Here is a 24,170-nt window from a genome sequence, read left to right as displayed (position 1 = left end):
GTGTGTGTGTGTGTGTGTGTTGCTCTCTATGGTCTCCTCTTTACTGCAGGCCGCATGGACCCAGGGAATCTATGGATGCCTCTTCTTCCAGAGACATGGTGTTCTCTATTGTCAAGGTTGATTAGTTGCAGGATCTGGTTGCTACCCAGTGCCTGTGCTATCGTGAACAGGGCTTTCATTAAGATAACCTGTAACCCCACAAAAGTAGTTTGTAGCTAACAAAATGTTCCCTGGCTTTTTAATACAGGCTTAGGGTGCTCATGAAGGTAGTGAGCTAGTTATCCATACATTGTTAACCTTTGCAGCTTGCGCTCAAGCTTATAGAATACACAATCAATTGTAATAATGTATTTCCATTCATTCCCCTGGTGCTGTTTCATTTTTGGGTTTGGAAAGGCTTAAGCAATAAGAAATTACCCGCCAAACATGTCAATTGCTTTACTCCTTTTAGCTTTTTATCCTCTGTTTGTGTTTTGGCCTGCCTTCTCCTGTTATGAGTTTATAAGCTATTTGCTTTATTTTTATTTTAATACTTCATTTAACATCTGGCCATGGTAAAAGAGTTGAAAATTAGTCTTTACATTTACAGTTTAGCAATGTGCATTGTCCCTGTAAACAAATAAAATTTAATCTGACTAGAATTATATATATTCTATAATTTACTGTGTATGCCATATATATGATAGAAGAGTTCCAGAAAGAAACAGGGAGGTTGCAAGGATTCAAAGTAACACAATGATAGTTTTTGGGATGAGATTCAGATTCAAACCTCTGCAGCAATTATGACACCATATGCTCCGTGAATGTGAATGTGCATAATGTCTCTCTTTTGTGGATTTAATTGTACTTCACTTTTGCTCTTTCTCACACACACAAGCATAAACAGATGGCAGATAAAGCGAATGATGAAATGTGGGTAAATACAAGTGTGTGTAGCCTATGTGTGTGTGTGTGTGTGTGTGTGTGTGTGTGTGTGTGTGTGTGAGAATTTGTCTTTGATGGTGCTTTCCTGGACTGGTTTGAGCAAGGATTGAAAAGATTTGCAGGATCAGACCGCAGCGTACCACACACAAACCCTTTGGGGGAAAAAAGAAAATTTCATGATCGTGTTATGAAACAGCAACAGGCTACTAGCTAATAGCTCAGTCAGCCGTCATTCTGATACCCTGGTTTAATGATGTTTGCTCACGCTGGCAAAGCCTCATATCAAACAGCACTCTCTGTGTGGTCAAGCAAAGGTCACCTCATACAATAACTGACCATGAAGAGGAAAATATTTTCTGTTTCTATCTACTGCCATATTAACCTTCTCAAATTTTCTGTTTGGTTGCCTTTCTACAGGAGATCTCTATTTACAGTGCAGATTCACCTTGTTGTAGGCTGAAATGAAGTAATGGGGATCTCAGCAACTTCAGTGTGTAAAGCAGTGGGTGTCAAAACTGAAAACATTTCAACTCAGAAGAGTAATCTGTGACATTTTTAGGGGGTGGCTTACGCCAAAAGGATTCAACCTACGCCCAGTTCACGAATGCTTCAACAATATGCTGCTCTGTTGCTGCAAGAGAAAATTATATTCCTGGCAGCAGTAGGTGTTTTCATGAATAAACGGAAGAACTACAAAGTCATCTGGAACACATAGAGCCACCATTGATGAGCGGACAGACAAAAGAGCTCCACCTACAGACACTCAAACCACATCAACAGACAATCAAGGGGGAAAGATACTACATTACTGCTCATAAGTGAAAGGCAACAGATTAAGGGAATGACTTATTGTTGTTTCAATAGGAAGGACTTCATTGCACAGCAGGAGGGGAGCATGAACTGTATAATCAGCTTCAATGAGGAGGACATTAAAGTGACTGAAAAGGAGGCTGCTGACTCTGTGAATCATTTAGTCTTTTCATATTCAATAGGGAATCCAAAATGGGAAAATAAAAAAACTATTTTTAAATTGTTATTCAAGCCAACACAACAAATTATATGGTCCAAAATAGGAAATGAAAAACCAACTTTGATTTTGATAATTAAGGTGTCCGCTTTGTGTAACCAGGAAGCTGCTTATTTCTTTGTGTCTTGCACTTGAGCACTTGTGCACCAAATACACTTGGGCAATGGCGGTACGTGAGTTAATGTAATGAATGCTTCAATTTGTATGAAAAACAAGCCGTTATTTGTTTTTTTGTGCTGGATTCATAAATAAATTAAAAAAATTCAAATGAGTTTTATTTTCCGTTTTTGGATTCTCCATTGAATATGAAAAGAACAAATGATACACGGAAAAAAAATATGAACCTAGCAATTAGCCAGTCCTTTTCAAACATGTTCCAATCCTCCATGTGGTGGTCATCTGTTGTAACACTCCCTAACAAAGCGCAAGACATTTGACCTGTAGCACTTAACCTCTATAAAAGCTTCACAGGGTACCAGATTGATTAATATTTACTTCTTGCTCTTATATGTATCTACTGTACCTTCAGATCCATGCACAAGCAAGAGCAGCATTAATTAATGCACGCTGTGTGCTATGCTAGTAAACTAATAGGCTTTCCTCAAACATCTCTAGGTAACCTTTGCTAAACTGATATCCAATTAAATAAAACTGTCACCAAAAAAAGAAACACTAAAAAAGCAAAAACAAGCCTGTGTTGCTCTTTTGCCCCACTCCTCCCTCCTTTTCCTCCCGTTACCTCCTCCGCTGTCCTCCTCGTCGATGCTGTTCTTGATGCTGTCGTACTCCTCGTCGATGTTTTGGTTGCCTCGGATCTGACTGAGCACGCGGCGGGCCTTCTGGGTTAGCCCGCGCTGGATTAACCAGCGGGGGCTCTCTGGCAGGAACAGGAATCCGATGAACTGGAGCACAGCGGGAAGCACCGACAGACCCAACATGTACCTGGAGAGTTAGGGAGGGTATTTATGGTGTTAGGAATCTAATTATGATCTGATTGCTTATGATTAAGAAACTACAGTTACATTTACTAGAAGTATATAGTGCAACATTTATCATACTGTATGCGGTTGACATAATAATACGGCATTTAACTTGGATTTCTTTGAGAGAACAAAATTAAATCAGCTTTCTGAGTACATCTGGTGAACTTGATCACATCACAAAAAGAAAGAAAATTCTCATAAATGACTCCAATCATCATCATCATTCTCTTAATCTGTAAAAAAAAAAATGAATCAGTGCACATATATATGTATACTGTGACAGAAAACTAAAACTATAAAGCTCATTTGATGACAGAGTACCTTAACCCAAACAGAAACACTGATATGCTGGACTTTTCTGTTGAGAGGAAAATTAGCTCTCTGTATCCACTCATGCACACAATCAGGGTTCAACACATTCTGTAAAAGGGTCATTCTACAACTCCAAAAAATCAGATGATGTGGTAGGAAGGCAAATAAGAAGAAGATAAAGAGTGTAAAGACAGGGGAATGAAGGAGGAAAAGACTGATAATAGCTTTGCAGGCAAAAAAATCAATCAGACAACATTCCTACTCCAAACTCAACAAGTGTTTCCAAAATGCCATTATCATGTATAAATCACACCGATCTAGAAGCTTCTAAATGATCTCCATCAGAACTGTACTGCAGCTTTCTGAAGCTAATCCTTGCAAAACGGATGATTCTTATCTCATTGTCTCAAAGCTCAACATCCAAACACTCTGGGGGCTGTAAACCTTCCGTAAGTGTGACAGCAGAATGATGATAATAGATAAAAGAGAAAAGAAGGACAGAGAAAGAGGCCTACTGTATGTTTCAAACGTACAGTACTCACAGCAAATGTTAAGGGCTGACCTGGGCATGTGCTGACATTTTGAAAGAGGGTCTGAGCCAGCCCAACTTTTTCTGGCATTTGATATGATAAGAAAGAATAAAAACGAAGAGATGCTAACATCGTCTCTGACTACAGTATATAACCAATGATCATAAAGAGAAATGAGAGTCCTTGCAGCCTTTGAAAAGTGTATTTATGCAAACTTATACCTTTTTAAGGTAATTTATGTAACTTATTGCTTTATTCGTCTAAAATGTAACTTAACACATCTTCTGATTGTGTGAGGTGCGTGTCTCTGTGTCTGACCTCCAGCCATCGTGCTGCAGGTAGCTGAAGGCACCGTCAATGAGGCTGGCAGTGAACTGTCCACCGGTGATGAAGAGGGTGTTCACCGTCACCAGCTGACCCCTGAGGTGGGGCGGAGAGGCCTCGGCGATGTACACTGGCACTGTCATAGAGGCAATACCTAAACACCGGGGGGAGAGAGAGAGAGGGAGAGCAACAGTTACCGGGGGTTCTGCTAAGCAAGGTGACTGGTAAGAAACTAAACCAAAACCTTATGTTAACATTAACCAATCAACTGATCCTAACACTTATTTAAAATATAATATAATTAATTATATTACCTAATTGTATCCTCAAAATTGTCACAAATTTTACTAAGTGGGAATGCTCGACAAATATACTGGCAGCTCTGTCAGATTGTGTTGGAGCTAAAGCTAACATCAGCATGCTATCATGCTGATTTAGCAAGTATAATGTTTACCATGTTAATCATCTTAGTTTAGTGTGTAAGCATACTAACATTTGCTAACTAAACACAAAATACAGCAGAGGATAGTGGGAATGTCATAAGTTTAGCTGGAGTCAGAACATTTTTACCTGATGATGATGCTAGATGAAAAGGACAGGAGATCCCCAAAGTTATTACAATTTATCCTAAGGCAAACACGAGTGTCTGATCAAAATTTGCAAGGTCAATTAATCCAATAATTATTGACTTATATCGGTCTGGACCGACCCACAAGACAAAAACAAAACCTTTTACTGACATAAAAAAAATTCTTAAAGCTACACAATTTACATTTGATCAACGATAATGTGGCAGGAGTCACTTGTAGTCACAAGATTATCACCCGACTCTGCAGTTCCCCTCAGCTCTATGGAGCATTTTAGCATTTTTTAGCTTATTGTTTAATTTTACTGCCAACAGATTTACTGTTTTAGTTCAGTCTCACCACTCTCATTAACCTTGTTTCCAGCCATAGCAGGCACCAATTTTCAGCAAAAAAAGCTCTGATAAACTCACTGTAAGCTTCTTGCCCAGCACCAAATGGCGTGCAGACAAAGTTAGCAACAAGCTGGTCAACATAGTGGAACATTTAGCTACTAAAAAGCCAGATATTCCCCTCAGGAGTTTGTGGAAACCAAAACGGAGCTATAAGGAGAGTAAATATTGGACTTACATTTACTGAATCAGGTGGCCCGAAACACTTCAACTTCAAATGAATGCTAATGCTCTGTGTCTGCTGGGAACAGTTTGTTAGCATACTTTCCACATGTTTATCCCACATGGCCTATTTTTGCTGCTTTAACCCTAACAAAAATACAGATATTTGCTACATCACCACTTGTCCCAAAAATGGTTACAATTGTCCCTAGTCAGCATGCAATTTCATAGTTGTTTGACAAATCTATAGACGTGAAATAATTTTAATGTAAAAATAAAGTTTTATATATTTATATAAAGTTTTAATAAAGACTTTTTATGATGATATTCTTTGATGTCGTAGAAACCACTGTGAAAATACATTATTACCTTAGTGAAAGTTATATTGTTTTTGTCAGACAATGATTTGAAAATCAGTGAGTGAGTTTTGAATCATTTTTACTATTTAGGGTTGGGCTGATAGATGACACTATCATCCATCAGCAATAGCTGACAGACACCATAATGTTGGGCCGACATCATGACTGAACGAAAAATTATTGCCGAAAGAAAACAGAATCGCCTTCATTCTGGATTTTTTCACTCGCAATCTGTTTTCACGGCATCAGGTGCGCTGCATGTTGGCTTGTTAATAACTTATCAAAATATCAACCAAAACGGTACAAGGTGACTTTGACCTTTGACCCTGACATCAACAACAGCAAAAATTACGTCATGTGGATGAAAGGTAAACCCAAGTCATACAAATACTATCTCACTACTGTGATCTGGAAAACATCCATCCACACACAAACAAAGCATGCACATTCACAACAACACACAACAACAGTCACATCCACACTTCTGTACTCACACAACACACACACACACAACACAATACACACACACACACACACACACACACACACACACACACAGAACAAACAGTGTGTGTTTGCCCAGGATGTATCTGACGCAGTGCCATGACACCGCAGCTTTCTGCAGCTGGCTCCTGAGAAGCTCTATTAATAGTCTGCCACTGCTTTCTATACACCCCCCTCTTTCCCTCTCTCCTCCCTACTGCCACCACCCTGCCCTCGACGGCCGCCATGACTACATGGCTACCTGTTGCTATGGCAACCACTTGCCGTCTCCGAGCGGGCACCACACTGTGGCAGCTCTGGGAAGAGAAATCGATAACAGAGAGCGAGGAGGATTTCTTCCCTTTTGGATTTTTTCACAAGGCCTCCACAGAAGAGAGTGGAGAGCTTTGGGAAATCACCATGATAAGCATTTCAAAGTACAGTTTCATATCTTGAAGGAGTACTCAACATCAGAATGTTAAAAAAAACAACACTTTTTTCACACACTGCACTATGGGAAAAGTTAACAGACTGCAATGACTATACAGTTCTCCAGGCTGCTGTTACACCCAAAGATATCAGTCTTGTCTGGTTTTGATTCAAATTGATTTCTTGACTGTGCAAACATACCCCCAGGATTTGGAGTCAAGTCTTTATCTTAGTTATGGCTTAAAAAAGGATTATCATCTGATGGCGGAAATCCGAGATCCAGATCACCGACGAAATCTAATCAACTGCTCTTTGGCTGTCTGCTCAGGCCAATTTAATGGAAAACCACTCATACGCTTTTGAGAAATGCTGCTGAAAGACACGAGAATCAAACCTCTATGACACAGGTTACAGTGGAGTTAGGAAAATAACTAATTTAAATAGTAAATGCAGTGTACTACTTTTGTCACATACACAGAGCAGTGGCCTCATGACATGCAGCGTCTGTGACGGCACTGATAAGTTGCTTTTGTTTTAAACATCTTGTGGCTGGTGTGTAAAAGGGCTGCTTCTTAAGAGACACAGTTCACATTGGCTTTAGCATCCAGCTGCAGTCATCGCTTCCTGCTCTGTACTTCAGAAACATTGGCAGCAAACTCTGCTGCTGCTTAACAAAGGCCTGCATCTTTGTATTTTCTTTTCCACCCTTCAGATGGCTGGGATAGTGAAGACAACTTACCATCCACATCCCCAGTTTTTCAGACTCTCAAACACAAGCCTCTTTTTTTCACAAACAAAAACAAAAGAAAGGCATTTGCTAAAATCACTGTAGTTGCTAGCAAATAGAACTCAAACAAGACTAAATAGTGCATTTGTTGGGTACTATTTTCAGTGGTTTTGATTAATACACGTTTGTTGAGTTAGCTACTATTTACAGCAGCAGGAGAGTGTATGTTGTATTGACTCTAAATAAACCACAGTGCCCATGAAAGAACATGTGTTTTTAATAGTTTTTGAAAAAGATCAGACTGGCTACATACACAATACTCTTTCAGTAAGATCAATTCATTATAGAAATATGGAAAAATCTAGAATCTCACCAGACTTAAATACAGTTGAAGACTACTGCTCGGGTTTAAAAACAGTTTAATTACATATATTTCTCTTCCATCTCTATAATCTGCATTCATTTTTTTGTAAGTCAAATTAAATACACAGAGAAAATGTGCTAAACAAGTGCTTTAATGCAAATATTTGTGCCAATAAATGATGTGCAGTAAACAATATACTATAGTTTGAGCTTGAAGTTTTATTATTGACCTTGTATAGGGAAAACAAATATTTGCCCAAGGTCCACATACTGAAATGTTTGTAATGCTTGTAGCCACATCTTCAGTGGCCTCAGTTAAGTTTCAAAGTTATGATTCAACAAGTAGACAGAGCAGTAGTCTGATTTCATGTCAATCTACAGAGCACTTCTTCAGAGGAGATGGCAAACACCTAAAAATGAAATCCACTCATTACCTTTCTGTGTGTGTTTTCATTGTGTTTGTATGTACATACATGAAATTATGCAGGTGCACACGCACACACACAGACCGACATACTGTATGCATGTTGCATGTTTTCTAACACTTAACACAAGTCCTAAAGATCCTTATCTGCTGTAAAGCCTCTGTCTGTATTCACCTCATACAGCCAGCCATCTTCCTCCTCCCTCTTCTCTCTTCTTGCTAGTTTCCCTCCATGTTGCCCTCTTTTATCTAGCTTAGCCATATGTATCACCAGCTTGTCCATCCAAGCCACGCCTGGTGCCACAGACAGGCCATATGCCTACGAGTGAGATACTACAGCTGATGTTGATGTATTTACTGAGTAATGGATCATTTCCATTTCACATCCTGCTGCAGGTGGTGAGAGGGAAAATATGTTAGAGCCCATTAAAGCTAATATGATTGCAGGCCGGTAAAACAATCAAATACTGTGTGGTTTTGCTTCAGTTTTTGGCTAGTCTCTGAAGTGCCTGGGAGTCTCTTGAGTCCAGTTTCACAGTCATTTTATCTTCACTGACTTTTAAAGTTCAGAATTCATTAAATTTAAATGTGGTTTAATTTCACTTATATGTTGTTTGACTTAATTTGGATCTTACATAAAGACAAATCCACTATTTCTCACTTCCTGTTGAAATAGTATCATGAAAGAATGAGTAACAAAAAGTTTATTACATTAAATGGGTAGGTAGTTTGCTAGTTCGCAAACCAAACAGCTAGTTTGGTTAACTGGGCAGGTTTTCCATATGCAGTTAGCAAAAATAGCTTAGCCTGGGGTTAATGTTTGGTTGTACTCAGAGACAAGCGTTTAAATTATTTATGTAAAATTGGAAAGCTTGCGCTCCTTGCCACAACATACATTGTTAATTTGGAGTGGAAAGTTAGCGTGATCAATTAACTACTATAGCTAATTAAGATGCTACTTTCTGTGTTTACTTTCGGTGAGACTCAAGGGAAGTGTTTGAAATGATTTATGTAAAATTGATTCTCACAAAGTTTATTTGGACAGCTTTCAGAGGCATCTTTGTGTTTGTTTTGTGTCATGGTGCCTAATGTTGTGGATTGCAACAAATTTAAAAGGTAAAATTTATCACTTTCTGTGAATTTTCATTAGAAAGACATACTTGATAGCGAGAACTTAGAAACCCAAACTAGACTAAACTTTAATTTGAGATTGCTTTTATATCAGTAATATTGCATAGAGGACATATCTTGAGTCAAGTGACATTGTTTTGATCCAAGAGAAGTATTCAGCGTCCTCTGAAGTCCTCCACTAGAATTGAAACTGCGCTGAAAACAAGCAAAATTACCTCAACCAAAGGCCAGATTTCTTCACTCGCTTGAATGTGAATCCCTTACATACACAGACGCAGTGTGTTCCCTCTCCCGTTAATGAGCTCTCCTTTCAGCACCAGGGACAGCTCCCAGCACTCTCTTCTTCACACACACAAATACACACTCTCTAAAGTCTCCGTCTGGTCAGGCTCAACCTCAAAGCAGCACAGCACACTTAAACAAAGGATCTGTCTGGTCTTGTGAAGGCAGCCTCTAGGCACGTAGTACAAAGCTCGCGACTGACTCACTTGATCAGAGCACGGGGGCGATACTTCACTAGACCCTCCATCACTGTGATGTAGCGAAGAAGCAGGCAGCATTTTCTGGTATTAAGTAGTTGGTTGTGATGGAGGAAGTTAATTACAGGCTAATAGAGGATCCTTGAAAATGAGGAGTAAGGAAAAGAGGAAACTCCCAAGGATTAAGCTGTTGTTTACTCTCAAATGAGTAAGTAGTGCGAGTGGTGATTAAATTCACTGATAAAAGCAGTAAAAGTTGTGCCCTTTCTTAATTAAATTCAGAGTAGTGTGCCTAATTTCACTTCTCTTTGAAGATTAGTCACACAAAATTCTATGACTTCATGTTCTCATAAAACTATTTGTGGGAAAATTTTTATCCAATTGTCAAGCGAAACGCAACTAATTTCCTCAACACTTGACATTTTGGTGATGTGATTTCCAGTACACATTACAACAATATTATGCGCATAAACAAACTCTTCATTAAGTCTGAACGTAGCTTCCACCTAGTTTGGATGAGAGTTATGACTTAATTATATAAACCAACCAATTAATTATGAAGCCTCCGGGTAATAATTAAATGTTTTCACAATGTAATTAGGCACTATTTTCATGCAGACCCTTCATCTACTAATTTCCAAGGAGAAAATAATAAACATTTACAACTGAATCAGAATCAGTTCTATTTCCAAGTAGGTTTACACATACAAATGATTTGCTTTGGTGCACAACAATAAACATAGTAGATAGAAAATATTAGAAAGCTGAAGCAAGTACAGCTAGATAATTTAGCCAGAAAACATCATTATGCACACACTGTGACTGTGTGTGCTTTTGTTTGCACATTTGTGTGTCTATGTGTGGGGAATGGATTATGACTAACTAAAGCTGAAGGCATCAGAGCAGAAGAAAAACATTTTTATGGCTCTTTGCAACCCTTTAAGTCTTACCATCGGCACACAAAGAATCCATTAATTACTCTTGAGTACCTACAGGGCAAGGCTCACATGACAGATAAAGTTTGTTAAGCAACCAATTAGCTTTTTTCTTTGGGTTGAAGTTTATTTTTCAGCTTAAAAATTTCCTGCCCAGTACATTTCTTAGTTGCAATTGTTAAAAACACAAAACAAATTTAATGTTTATTTATTTTATGCTGTGCAAAGAAAATGAATATCAGCCAATGTATAATTTCTTTTAACTCTCTATCTACTGTCAGTATGGGCCTAAAAAATCTTGTATTGGTCTGGCTATACTCACATGCTCTGCATAAGATGATGATCTAACAGTCTTGTGTTCACAGTTTGTTTTTTGCAAAACCAAAGTAGCTAAAGAAATCAATTCCTGCATGTTCAAAGAAAACATTTTCATTATCCTTTTGAATAGTTAATTCCTATTGAAACTGATAGCTAACAGGAGTGTGTTTCTCCAAGATTGAAACGTCTTTCTACAAAAATCATGTGGAGCAAAAAAAACCTCTTAATTTTATATGCAAAATTGCCAATTTATTTAATAAATCCTTGTCAAGCCTGACAGTCTGGTTCGATACTGTCTGTTTGCTCAGACTAGCAACAGCTCGTATAACAACAACAGTCTGCGAGCTCAGGCAAAGGTCAGATCAACAACAACCAGCCGGGAGCAGACAAACCAGAGTCTTCTGCGTAGAAACACAGGGAGGCAGGGCTTGGCGGCGTATGGCCTTTCCTGGTTTGACAAACAGCTCTGATGACCTTTTCGGTGAGTTCAGTTCAGAAATGCAAAGTGACCGGCTTTCCTGAGTACCGGAGGTCAGGTTAATGTGCAGGTGACAGGCATTGCCGGAATAGTTGCACGCAATGAAAGATGTTGCCTCATTAGTTTCTGCAGCGGCTAATTGTGGTGCCAGAGTGTTTTTCATTATCTATCAGGGCCGGTTCGTGCATGCTTGTGTAATGAAGATGACTGTGTGGGAAAAGATTGTGATGGCAGAAGGGAACGGGATACTTATAATGCAACAGCCACTTAGAATAAACAGCCAAAATGACCCGGGTGATTAGTTTCTTCCCCATATTAGCAATCAGAGCTTGTGAGTGTAAATGATAGTGTGAAGCTACATTTTCAATCCTCATTTCACATGTTCATTTGGAAAACGGTAATATCATTCCTCGCCTTTTTCTTTTTATATATAAATCTCTGAAAATATTAATTTCTTCCCCTCAACTTTCATTATACTAGACTGGCATTACTGCCATGGTTGTTCGTGTAGATTTCACAGTAAAATTTATGGGCGGGTGTTTCAAATTAAAACTGGCTGTTGATGGGCACCCATGTCCATAAGAAAACAGGGGTTGTTGATTGTCCAGTACATGCACTTCAAAATGACTATGCCAAATTCCAAAAAAGTCAGTGAAGTAGAAAATAATATTATTTATTTCCATCAGTCACAGAACATGCAAATATTTTAAAGAGAGCACAACAAGACTACATAATCAAAAGAGCACCAGACATTCTTAAGTGGGTTAAAGCAGCAAGATGAATCACATGAACTGTAATTCAGCTTAAGCTAACTGTTTTTACGATTAATTGATTAATTGTTTAGTCTATAAAATGTTGGAAAGTAGTAAAAATGCTCATCAAAAGGTCCCAGAGCCCAAGTTGACGCACCATTTTTGTTTTTATTTTATGTAGTCATGCAATATATGAGTCCATCAGTTCCCATAATGCATCTTAATAGTGTCTCTTTATTAGACACTCTCTGCCTTAAAAATTGGCCATGTCTTTCAAACTCGTACTCCCCAGTGTTACGACCCCGGAGTCATACTTGTCATTTTACCATGCAATGACAGTTCTGTTCTTCTTCCTGTGTGCTTGCATGTAATGGAAAACAGGTGGGCACCCGTGATTGGACCATCAGAGTTGAATGCTACCTCGTGATTGGTCCACTGGATGATACCAGCCACCAGGTGACAGCAATCTTTCTCTTCACTCTGCTGTTCCTTACCATGTGCCAGTCTTGCAGAGACGTATGTTGTTGTCTGAGAACCTTTCTAAGTAGCGATAGTGCATCTTAGTGATTTTGAACATTTGTCAAACTCTGAAAGGTGAAGACCTTGATTCAGTGACCTTAGCAATTGTTTGTTGTAAATAGACTGATTTTCATATACACTCAGCAGCAGATTAGGTAGGACTGAGAATCCCTTTTGTTTTTGAAAACCTAGGTTAGAGTTCTGTCATTTACTTTACATTTTTTGTGTATTTGGTTAGGGATGTTTTTGGTTGTAATGAAATCTTTTGTTTGTTGCTTTAGGCACAGCTACCTTGTAATTTCCCTTTTGTGGAACTGGCCTTACTTGGGAGTGGGAAGAATGGGGATGCACACATCATGTTATATCTAGGTTGCCTCTAGACCGGGGACCTAACACCCATTTGTAACAAAGGCTTTCTGTTATAAATTGTTCCTCTCTGAGCCCAAAAGATAACAATGATGAGGGCCCCGTTTCAGAAAGCGGGATTAGTGAAAACTCTGAGCCTAAAATGAGGGAACGTGGACTTTCTGTTTCAGAGACTGAGATCAGATAAACCCTAGATCAGTAACTCCAGCAACTTATGCTGAGAACTTAACTTCCTCGGGAGGAGGAACTCAGAGATTGTCTCTTACACGTCCCCTCCTGCGGAGCCTGAAGCAGCTGTCTGACACACTGTTTCATTTCCTCACTCATGCAGTCGATATCAAAACACATAAGGAACGCATTCATTTGCAGACGTTCTTAGAAAACACAGAAATCCCCGTTAGATATTGTATTATACGCTGTCACTACACTACACTGTCCTTCTTTCTAACACTGTGACTCTGTGGACATTCAGGTCGTTGTCAGGTTGTCAGCAGCTGCACTGAAACATTTACCGTGTGCTACATTACTGCAGTTCACTTTTTCAATCAAACTAATCGATACAAAGCTGTAACTGATTAATGAGCAAACATTTGTCATGCTGTGATTAATCGCACTGATAGAACAATCCTATCATAGTTATGATGTTGGAGATGATGGAATGTCTCTGAGTGAGGATTATGGTGGTGCAGCTGAAACAAAGGTAGCTGTTCTGGAACCGAAAGCTCTTGAGTTTCCCATCTCAGGCACAATCAGCTCAGAGATAAGCACAGATTTTTTTAAGCCATCTTTCTGAAACAGGGCCGATGTCATCAAGGTAAATCTTTAAGCTGATGATACATGGAGCAACTTTTTGAGCAATGTTGCTGGGCAATCTTGCTGGTGGCATGTCAAACTATGTTTTGAACGAATAGCGGCGGGTGGCTGAGTGGTGGGGGAAGGGGATTACGGTAGTATTGTTTACTTGTTACCACTGACGGCAACATTGCCCAGCACCATTGCTCTAAAAGTTGCTCCGTGTTTCATCAGCTTAAGACTTTAGAAAGCTCCTCCAGACACCATTGCGACATTCACCAGTTTTCACAGGCTGACTAGTACTCCCCATGACAGATCTTGATAGAAGTTCATCCAGGTGCCTTGTGTGCACAATACCAAATGTGCTTAAAAACAAGTGGATGGAAAGTGCAGGAGGACATGATGGATGGCGTTCAAGAGGAGGGCAGATTTAAATATGGGACAGATACTTCAGAAATATGTTTGCATTTCTGTATTCCAGTTTTGGAAAATTGGTATGATTAGACAGAACCTCCTGTGAAATTGACTATGGTAATTTCTCAAAATTACACATTCTTTTTATTTTCATCAGAAAAAGTGGCAGCAGTTTGCTGTCATTAACTGAACCATTTCTCTACCAGGAGTTGAGCATGTTTTTGTAAATTCCCTGTAATTTGCTCTAATTGATTGCACAGAGTAAATATGTTTGGAGAATTACAGTTAAATAAGAAACATCAGAGAAAAGGGAAGCAGTTTTTATACAACTAGCTTTTGCTTAAGAACTGCTTTAGTAAGAAAGGCTGATAAGTTTTATGAGTTTTAGTCACTGGTGTTTGCACCAGACCCTTCACAAGCCTGGTCAGTTTCTGATTTGCTTCATTCATGTCCGGTAAGAAAAGCTTTTTCCACAGACTTTTAAGTTGCCCAATCTATATAATCCATCACAGCAAACATGAAGCTTTAATTTGGTTTCGTCAAAGTTTCAATTATTATGTCACTGCACGCAGAGTTGGGTGTTTATAAATCAGCACTTCCTGCCAATTTCCCATCAAAACAAGCATTACTGTCACGTCCAGGCTTTCTTACTTTAGAAAAAAAAGCACACTGCATCCAACATGCATTAAAAAATAATTATGGGAAATGTGAATTAGATGCAGACAGAAGTATTCATTCCTGCACTCTAAAAACTAATTCAGGGGACCTTTAGTCATTACTTAAATATATATATTGTTGTGAAATAAAAAATCAAGTTCTGAGATACTGTTAGAGTTTTTACTTGTAATCGTTATTTTATTGAGCTTGGATGACACACAAATTATACATATTGATTCAATATACTATCACGACTTGTCAGAGTTTAACATTTTCAGTTAATCAAAAAAGAATTGAATTTTAAGTTCTGTTAATGTAAAATACAACTTGTTGACGTTTAAACGGCCCACAGTTTCCCTCTCTTGCATGTGCGGGCATGTTCAAGACAGACGAGTGACCACAGGGCCACAGCTGAAACTCACTGAAGCATAATGTGGTAAATGGTAATTCACCTGGTAATTCACCTGGTCATTTTATGCTTAATTACACATATTTGCATTTGCTCAGGATTCTGTTGGTAATAGCCTACTGTAACCAAATACCCAAATCTGGAAGTCCTTACTAATTTGAGCGGTGTTGATAGTACAGTCTGTGTGCCTAGGTAAAGTTAGCTAGTAGCTGTAGCCTGTCACTGATTGAGTAGGCTTAAATGCGGGAGTAATAGGTGGCTAGGCAGCCAGGGAAAACGTCTTGGAACGTCTTGGCAGGCTAACTTAATATGGGATTACCCATTAGCCACCGCTGCGGTTAGCATGTAGGCTAGCTACGTTTATAAACTACAAGTAGCTAGACATGATTAGACTACGATTCAGATGAGATGAAATACTAAAGATAACTTGCTAACACACAACTTAACTCTTGCAGAGATCAACTTAATTATTAAGTTCATGTTACTTAGAAATGTGTTTTATTGTGGCCAAAAAAAGCTTCTTGACCTAACTTAAAACATTATGTTGGATCAATTTATATACTTGCATTGATGTTGACAATTATTAAGTTCATGTTACTTAGAAATGCATTTTATTGTGGCCTAAAAGGTTATTCACCATACTCAAAACATTGCTTTGAATTAATGTAATTCTGCCAGCAGTCTTAACTTAAAAATTCTAGTGGAAAACGTTAACATATTGTTGTTTGTTGACCCAATGTTTTATTTTTTAGAGTGTGGTATTTCCCTTTAAATAACTATCTCCTGCTTTCCCCAGCTGTTTATCCAGCTAGTGATGCCCTTACATCATCCCTGGTGGAAAATTAACCAAGCAACATTAATAATCTGCACATTAATGATGCCAGATAAATAAATATGCTAATTATAGTACGGTTGATTTATATATCACACAACAAGAATACAAAGTATAACAGATTATCACAAGATGCATTCAAAATGCTACTTAATGTGGAAGGAAAATCTCAATTCGTACATCAGTAATAAAGGGATTTAGTTTGTAGAGGAAGTAAACACAGAGCTCTTCACTTTGCTCAGGGATGTTTATTAAAGAAAAGCTTCCCTTCCTATCCCAGTGACTAAGTGACCGAGGAGAGAAAATGGTCTACAATTCCTCCACGTATCACTGAGGAGAGTGCTAACTACTCTTAAAAGGAGGCGGTGGAGGAGTGCCATCAACGTGGCGCTTAGCTTGGGAAGCCACTTTTAACAGCCCTTTACACAGAGGATGTGACTCATGAGTAACAGCAGCCACTATAAATAATTTGGGGTACATTGAATTCTGATAAAAAGGGAAAGCATGCAGAGAGGAGAGAGCAGAGAGTGAAAAATGTTCATGTGGGGAAGGAAGTAGTAGAAAGGGGATGTGCAAGTGTGTGTGTGTTTAGTGAGGGGGGAATAGAGCCAGCCAATCACGATCAATGTAATTCTGACATCAGTGTCTAATGAATGCGACCATAATGACACTAAAAGTCAGTGTGCTTTGCAGGTTCATCTCCGCTCCCTTGTGGGTGTGTTGTGACGACATCCGCCTCTTGCTCAGAATGACTTTTCTGTTATCACTTCATGGTGCCCAACCAAATCTAATAATAATCTTAATGATGATAATAAAGACAGCAAGTTGTGTAAAAGCCAGTGGCATGCAGAGAGCTGTGCTGTGTAATTAGAAGCTGTGAATAATCGCAAATCTCAGGCTTGAGGCGAGGAGAGGCAGAGAGGGGAGAGACAGCCACAAACCAAACCCTTAATGTATTGATTCTGACCTCTGACCTGTGTTACAGAAGGCAAGTCCAGAGGAAATGTTAAGGCAGAAATCAATAAAGTAACGCTTTATCAATAGTGCTGCCAGTGGGGCGATCACTGATTTCTAATTACAAGCTCTTTACTTAAGTGACAGTAGTGTATTTAATATAATACAGTAAAACTAATGGCACAGTGATTTGTTTTATCCGCTCTCACAAAAATGAGATGTAACCTTAATCTGTAGGGTTAAAAACGCAACTTAACTAAAACTGAATCTGGGAGTAATGCTCAGACAAGCATCTAGTTGAATGACAGACTGAAGGGTCAGAGAGCATGTTGACGTCTTACCAAGCCCCGTTCCGACGATGAGCCTCCCTGCCAGCAGAACTTCTTTGCCAGGGGCGGTGCTCAGTACGATCCCCCCGACGGTGAAGAAGAAGCTGGCCAGCAGTATGCACACTCTGCGCCCGAAGAGCCCGTTGAGGAAGCCGCCCAGCAGGGCAGACAGGGCGGCCGCGGCCACAGTACTTGATATGAGCACCTCCTGCCACAGGGCGCTCAGGTCCAGCTCCCTCTTCAGCAGGAGCATCGCCCCGGAGATCACCCCGGTGTCGTAGCCGAACAGGAAGCCCCCCAGGGCGGAGAAGGCGGCCAAGACGTAGACGAAGCCGGGCGTGACATCCTGCTGGAACTGCTTGCGGGCAGCCCTCTCCAGGTCCCCGGTGGAAGAGGCGGGTGCTGCTGGGGCACCTGCGGTGGAAGCGGCGGCGGAGGCGCCCTGGCTGCTGATGCTGGCGCTGGACGGAGCCTTGATCAGACTCCGCTCTCCTCCGTCGTTCACCTTCTTCCACCGCTCGCCCATCAGGTTGCTCATACTACGGAGATTGTAGTCATGGTCGGCCTGCTTTCGCGACATATGGGAAATACAACACAGGACAGGGCTGTTGTATTTGATGCACCAAAAAACAAAAAAAACAAAACAAAACACACACTCACCCACTTAACTGAACCCCCCCTCCCTCACTTTGGACTATCTGCCGCGTTGTTTATCCAAAACCACTCCCAAATATAAAGCTGGCTGCTAAATAAAGTTGTTCTCCAGCCTTGTGTGTATCAGCGTGTCACATCCCCGTGGTCCTGATGGGAGAGTTGAAGAAGTGAGGGGAGGAAAGGTAAGATAGGAGGAGTGTAGTGGAGCAGTTCGTCACTACCAGCGTCGGCATGACGCAAAGAAATATTGTTTTGAAAGCCTGATGCTGGAGTGGAGAGAGTGGATCATTTAGGCCTATGGTGAGGATTTAGACTGCTACAATTCAATTAAACCATGGACAATGTAGGCTATACTGTATAATAAGCTATATTAAAAAAACCCCCATCAGGCTACATTAACTACATACATATGAGGATGTGCATGTCTGCTGATTACTGTTACTGCTGATCATGATGCTTTATGAAAGCAGCGACAGTAGTCTAATTTTTGGGTACAAGCTAAATCTAAGCTCTAACACAGTCTTGTTAAAACATAAAGAATCTCATCTTCTACATGTTCTAGCTTACATAGGCTACAATCACCACAAATACATATAAATAGCCTACAGATTCTTAATCATGAAACATGTTTAAAATAGGCTTTATATCACAGTGTTTCACCTACTGTACAACACTGGTATACTAGGAACACGGTTGCCCTCTGCAGGTCTGACTGTAGTATTACAAGTTTCTGTAGAAGATAACACACCCACACACAACAACTTTCTGCAGTTGATTACCTTAAGTGTACACGTTGATGATCTCAAAATAACTAAATAGACATATTTCAGTGTATTTTAACAAGGCAATCACAGCCTTGCCCCTGGGTTTGTCTTCAGATTATCCAAATATACGCCTACTGTCTTCTTGAATAATAAATGTTTACTTGATTTATTATCCAGATAAAAGACATATTTGCATCATTCATTTGGACTTATACATCAACAAAAACAGATGAGCTGTACATGGATTTCTAACCTTTGAGACAACAGGATTTGGACTGTGCAAAAAGGGAGGTGTCCCCAAAATGTGCACCTCATTTGTCCACTGATATTGACAACATTAGAAGCAACCCTTACTGCCAGCAGTGGCTGAACTACTTTACATTTTAACACTGACAGTCATTTTGTTTTTCTAAAAACAATGTCAAACAAACAAGTGTGGTGAGAGCGCTGACACCTTTCAAACTATCATAGTTTTTCAGAATGATGATGACAATTATTGTCACAATTCACATCTTCTGAAATGGTATTGCTGAGGTAAACTACCCCCTCTATTTCTGAGCCAGTTGTTTAGTCATTAATGCACATAGCCAAGGGAAGACATGTGATACAATTACTTTACTTATACTTTTAATATCAATCAATTTAGTTTTTTTTTTTTTTTATTCATCTTTTGGCCCGAAAATTGTATAAATGCCCATCACAATTTCTGACATTTTCAAAGTATTATAGAACCAACAGTCTAAAGCCTTAAGACATTTATCCTAATGTTGAAGAAGACAACGAATACCAAATATTTACATTTAAGTACCTGAAACCAGTTACTTAAATAACTAATTGATTATTAAAATAGTACAGATTTATTTTCTTTCGGTCGACTAAGCATAACACTGACATCAGTTTTGCTTTGCTAACACAATGCCAAAAAATAAATGATTGTTGAGGGATTAAACGTGAGACAGTTTACTGAGTCACAATAATCTCGACTTGGAAACAAAGCTACTTTATCAGACTATTAGTAAATTAGGCAAATTATTTTTTACTACTAACTGATTAATTGTTTGGTCTATAAAAAGTCAGAAAATGATGAAAAATGTCCACCACGCTTATCCAAACCTAAGGTGATGTCTTCAAATTGCTTGCATTGTCAAACAAATGGTCCCACAACTTCAATATATTTCATTTACTATCACATGAGACAAAGGAAAGTAAATCCTCAAAAAGATGAATCGATTAACACAGAAAAGTCATCTCTTTGAACCTGCTGCACGGCTGCAGCCTGGAGAAATGACATGGTTGTAAATGCATTCATGTGTGGAGGGGATCAATATGTGGAACCGTGGTGTCACACAAAATGGTTCATGATTGAGGCCATTAGAGGAGGAAGGCAATAATGGGACACGTTTCCTGTACACATAGTGGTGTACATGGTTTCATGGTGAAAACCTATAATGTCTCTTCTAGGGAAATTAACTTTATGACTCTGGCTGATTCAGTAGCAGGGCTTAAGGGTGACGAGTCTGTCGATCTGTCTAACACTTGACAGACTACTGGCCAGATAGCCTGTCTAAAATTTGGATAAGGATCGCTGCTAAAATGCTGGCGACCCCTAAACTTTCCACTAGCACCAGCATCAGACAATAGTTTCAACATACTGAATTGAAGAATGTTTGCTCACATTCTTTTATTACTCTTACTCTTACTACTCTTAATGTGCTGAACACATTCTCAGATGAAGCTAACTATTTTCACTTCATATCTTTTGCCCTTGCCTTACATTACCATATTCTTTTATTATTTGCTGAGCGTATTTTATTTATAAGAAAAATAAATCCATAAATTATCTTAAATAATGAACAGAGGAAAGCACACGTGGTTGCTGCTCTCCATTTGCCTCGTAAACATACTCATGAAGAGTGTCTGTTATAAGACTCATTTAAAAATGAGAGGGCTCCCCCCCACTGGCTGTCTCTGATTAATATACGGGTGCATCAGAAAATTAGAATAGCATTGAAAAGTTTTTTTTTTCCCCGTAATTCAAGTCAAAAAGTTAAACTTTTTTTATATATAGATTTCCATGAGCTGTAAGCCGTAATCATAAAGAACAAAACAAAAAAAGGCCTGAAATATTTCACTTCGTACGCAATGAATAGGAAATATTAATATGAAAGGAAATGGGAAAAAAAAACACTTGACTGACCACCTGAAGGTATTATTTCACACACAGCCTTGTAGGGAGAATGCAGGTTGTTATGTAATGACAGTGTTGATTAAGGCCTCATTCATATTTTTTCCCCCCAGGTCAATTTTGTTAATGTAGGCTATTATGAAATGTATTGAGTTATTCATTTTTGTACCTCTGTTGTGACGTGTCTCTCACTGTGTCTTGTGGGCTGTCCTGCCAAATGGCTATAAACCAAACGATAAACCTGTTTAAGGCCAGTGAATAACAGTGGCCAGAAACTTGACTCCAAAGGCATGATAATGTTGTTCTGTGTCTGCTGAATGTGTCAGTAGGTAAGTAGCTAACGTGTTAGCCATGGTCTGTTTGTTTGTTTTGGAGCTCTTCTGGTCCCTAGTGACCAAAAAAAAATCTATAAATGTAGCTTTACATCATCACAATCTAAAAGGTTTCGCAATGTCCAAAACTTAGATTTCTTACTATTACACAAACTTCACTTTCTACCTTAAAATCAAAGCTGTGTGCGAACTGTTAAATCTTTGTGTTTCTGTGAAAAAGGATTAACAGGTAGAACCACCATTTACTATATGCAGTTTTTGTAGTGATTTATAAACATATTTAACTACTTACAATAATATTTACATTTGAATTTAGTTTTATCTTCAACCAATACCAAGTTACTGCAGCTATAGGTATCTAGTTACAGGTTAATTATATGCAGTGAGTACTCCTCAGTATCTGCACACACTAAGAATCCCAATTGAAGTGAAAGTAGTGGGTTAGGTTGAAATATCTCCGGTTTAATGTAGCTTGCTAATGTAAGCCACTTAATCCTTTTATCACCTCTCTGATTTAAGTTAATGAGCGTTCTCAGTTTGCAGCTCTAAGTATAATCTTTGCATTAAAAGAAATCTGAGTAGCTGCAGAACACATATTTAAACGTCATGTGATACTTTTCTTAGCATTCAGTTTGAAAAATAACTACATCCTGGTTCATGCACCTTGGCCTTATTTCTCATTTCCTCATTTGTCCACGTGTCCTTAAGTGGCAATATACTGTGTGGCTAACCAGTGTTAATGTTTTACTAATTTGACCATTTGTTGTAATTTCTGGCAGGAATTATGAGGTTTCAAGGTGGGGTATGCAATCAAATGCAATACCATGACAAATATCAATGATAGCTGCACGTGAAACTTTCCCTCTGCTTTCAAATTAAAAAATTATTACATCCTGGTTCATACACCCTGGCCTCTTCTCTCATTTGTCCACTTGTCCTTAATATGCCATGCATTGTCTGGTTCACCAGTGTTTCCTGAAAGTAAACACCTCTGTTTGTTCACAATACAGAACTTAATGTTTTCATCATTCATATCATTTCTGGGAGGAGATATGAGGTTGAAAGGCGGACTATGAAGTCTTTGTGATTTTGAGGGCAGATCTTTCATGTCACTCTTGGTGGGGATAGTAAAAACATCTCTCAGGACAGATGAATAAATTATTTCATCACTACGAAGTTCTCCTTCTGTGTTTTTGTGAATTTCAGAGCGACAGAGACCTACAGCATCCCTCTCACTCCTGCCTGCAGTGCCAGAGGAGAGGTGGAGTCGCTTTGAGCAGCATGTAGGGGAATACATTTGCCTACAATGTAATAGACTTTAGTTTAGTTCTCACTCCAGAAAGTAATACTACCAGCTTTCCTGCTACTATAGATAATATCACAAAATAGCATATCTTGATAGTAAACTAGAAAGTGAGCTGAATGTCTGTGTTTAAGTATTTTGATCTTATCTGACAGCAGTGCTTTACCAGAAATCAAGCAAACATGTCCTAAGTTGTTTCACCAGTGTATTTAAGCATAGCCTAACCAAGTAGTTTTGGTGCATAAACCTAGCCAAACTGCGACCATTTTGCAATGTTAACTACATGTTAGAAAGCCTTTGGTTATATTTAGGAAAAGATCATGGTTTGGGTTAAAACAATAAATCAACATTACCTTTCTGGGTCACACAGGAACCAAAACCTGATCTCCCAGGTGAATGTCCTGTGGTTGGCCAGTTCATCTACCAAAGTAGGTCCCTTTATTAACTCTTTATACTATGTCACTTGACTTCCTAAAGTAGGCCTTGCTTTATAGTTGCCAGTGAATTTATTCTGAGCTGGGAAGACTGACTTCCCAACTCGGGAAATGGGACCATCCCAAGGAACACGTGAATGCACCAGGTTAGCCATAGAGATTACACTCTGCGGTTCAACTGCGGTTTAAAAAAACTGCAGACATGAAACTCTATCAGAGCGATCTGGCCAATTTTCAACCAGATTTAATTTGCCCAAAAGGGTTGATTCTCCAGAATCCAACTTGATGCTGACTAATTGGACTATGATATTCAGAGGCAGGAGATCTTGAACATTTGTATAATTCAAAAAATTACACAAAATACTAATGACGATAATAATAAATTAATTTCTTCTATCGCCCTCTATTGGACAGCCGCCTCTGCCTAACACACAAATCATTGCAGAAATGTTGTGTAGCTCCGCCTGAGCCACTTTGTTTCCCATTTCCAGGGCTGTGTACAAACACCTGATTTTTTCTCAGTGCACTCACACATAGATCAGACAGCTAGCAGACCGTGAGGAGACATTTGCTGAATTTGACAAAAGACGTGTATTGCATTACCTTTAAAGAAAAAAAAAAGAACATGAACAGGTTTCAAACTCTCCTTCAGTAGTTGTTTTGAGGTTGAGTCTTCCAGTGTTGTTTCATTGAGACTCCATCCTGGGTCTGTACCACAAAGTGGTTAGCAAGGTAACTTCAGGTTTAACTTTGGGTTTTCAGTCCTACCACAGTGGTTAACTTATTACTGGGATGCTGGTCATGTGCCCTACCTTTTGCAATTTGGTTGCAGGTAATGTGGTTTTCAGTAACTGTTGGGAAGTGAAGGCATGGTTGACAATACAGTCTTCCCGTAATTTGAGCACATTTTAGGGCATCAATGGATTTTTTGTTTTGTTGCAGTTCATTTAGAACAATATTTTGAACATTTTTCAGTGCATTAAATAAATGAATCTGATTTTTGTGACGTGAAGTTCTTGAAAGTGAGTTGGAAAGACCACTTATTCAATGCCTTAGGCTTTTATTGTCCAAAAGCCCACACACAGTGACTGCAGTTGAAAGAATAAGGCT

General features: G+C 39.1%; 1 protein-coding gene across 1 annotated transcript in view; it reads right to left on the bottom strand.

Moving 5' to 3' along the window:
- The window catches only part of LOC123984877 (proton myo-inositol cotransporter-like), a 78,288-nt gene extending 60,320 nt beyond the window's left edge, over window positions 1-17,968 (bottom strand). Inside the window, exons 1-3 of the mRNA XM_046072094.1 lie at window positions 17,401-17,968; window positions 4,095-4,254; window positions 2,691-2,893 (exon numbers count right to left, since the gene is read on the bottom strand). Coding sequence (XP_045928050.1) covers window positions 2,691-2,893; window positions 4,095-4,254; window positions 17,401-17,968 — 931 coding nt within the window. The remainder of the gene's footprint in view (window positions 1-2,690; window positions 2,894-4,094; window positions 4,255-17,400) is intronic.
- Between the last annotated feature and the right edge of the window lie 6,202 nt (window positions 17,969-24,170).

The sequence above is a fragment of the Micropterus dolomieu genome, linkage group LG16, assembly GCF_021292245.1.
Source record: "Micropterus dolomieu isolate WLL.071019.BEF.003 ecotype Adirondacks linkage group LG16, ASM2129224v1, whole genome shotgun sequence".
NCBI classification, from domain to species: domain Eukaryota; kingdom Metazoa; phylum Chordata; class Actinopteri; order Centrarchiformes; family Centrarchidae; genus Micropterus; species Micropterus dolomieu.
Note: the sequence above shows the minus strand (reverse complement) of the source record. Positions and strands in the feature narration are given on the sequence as shown.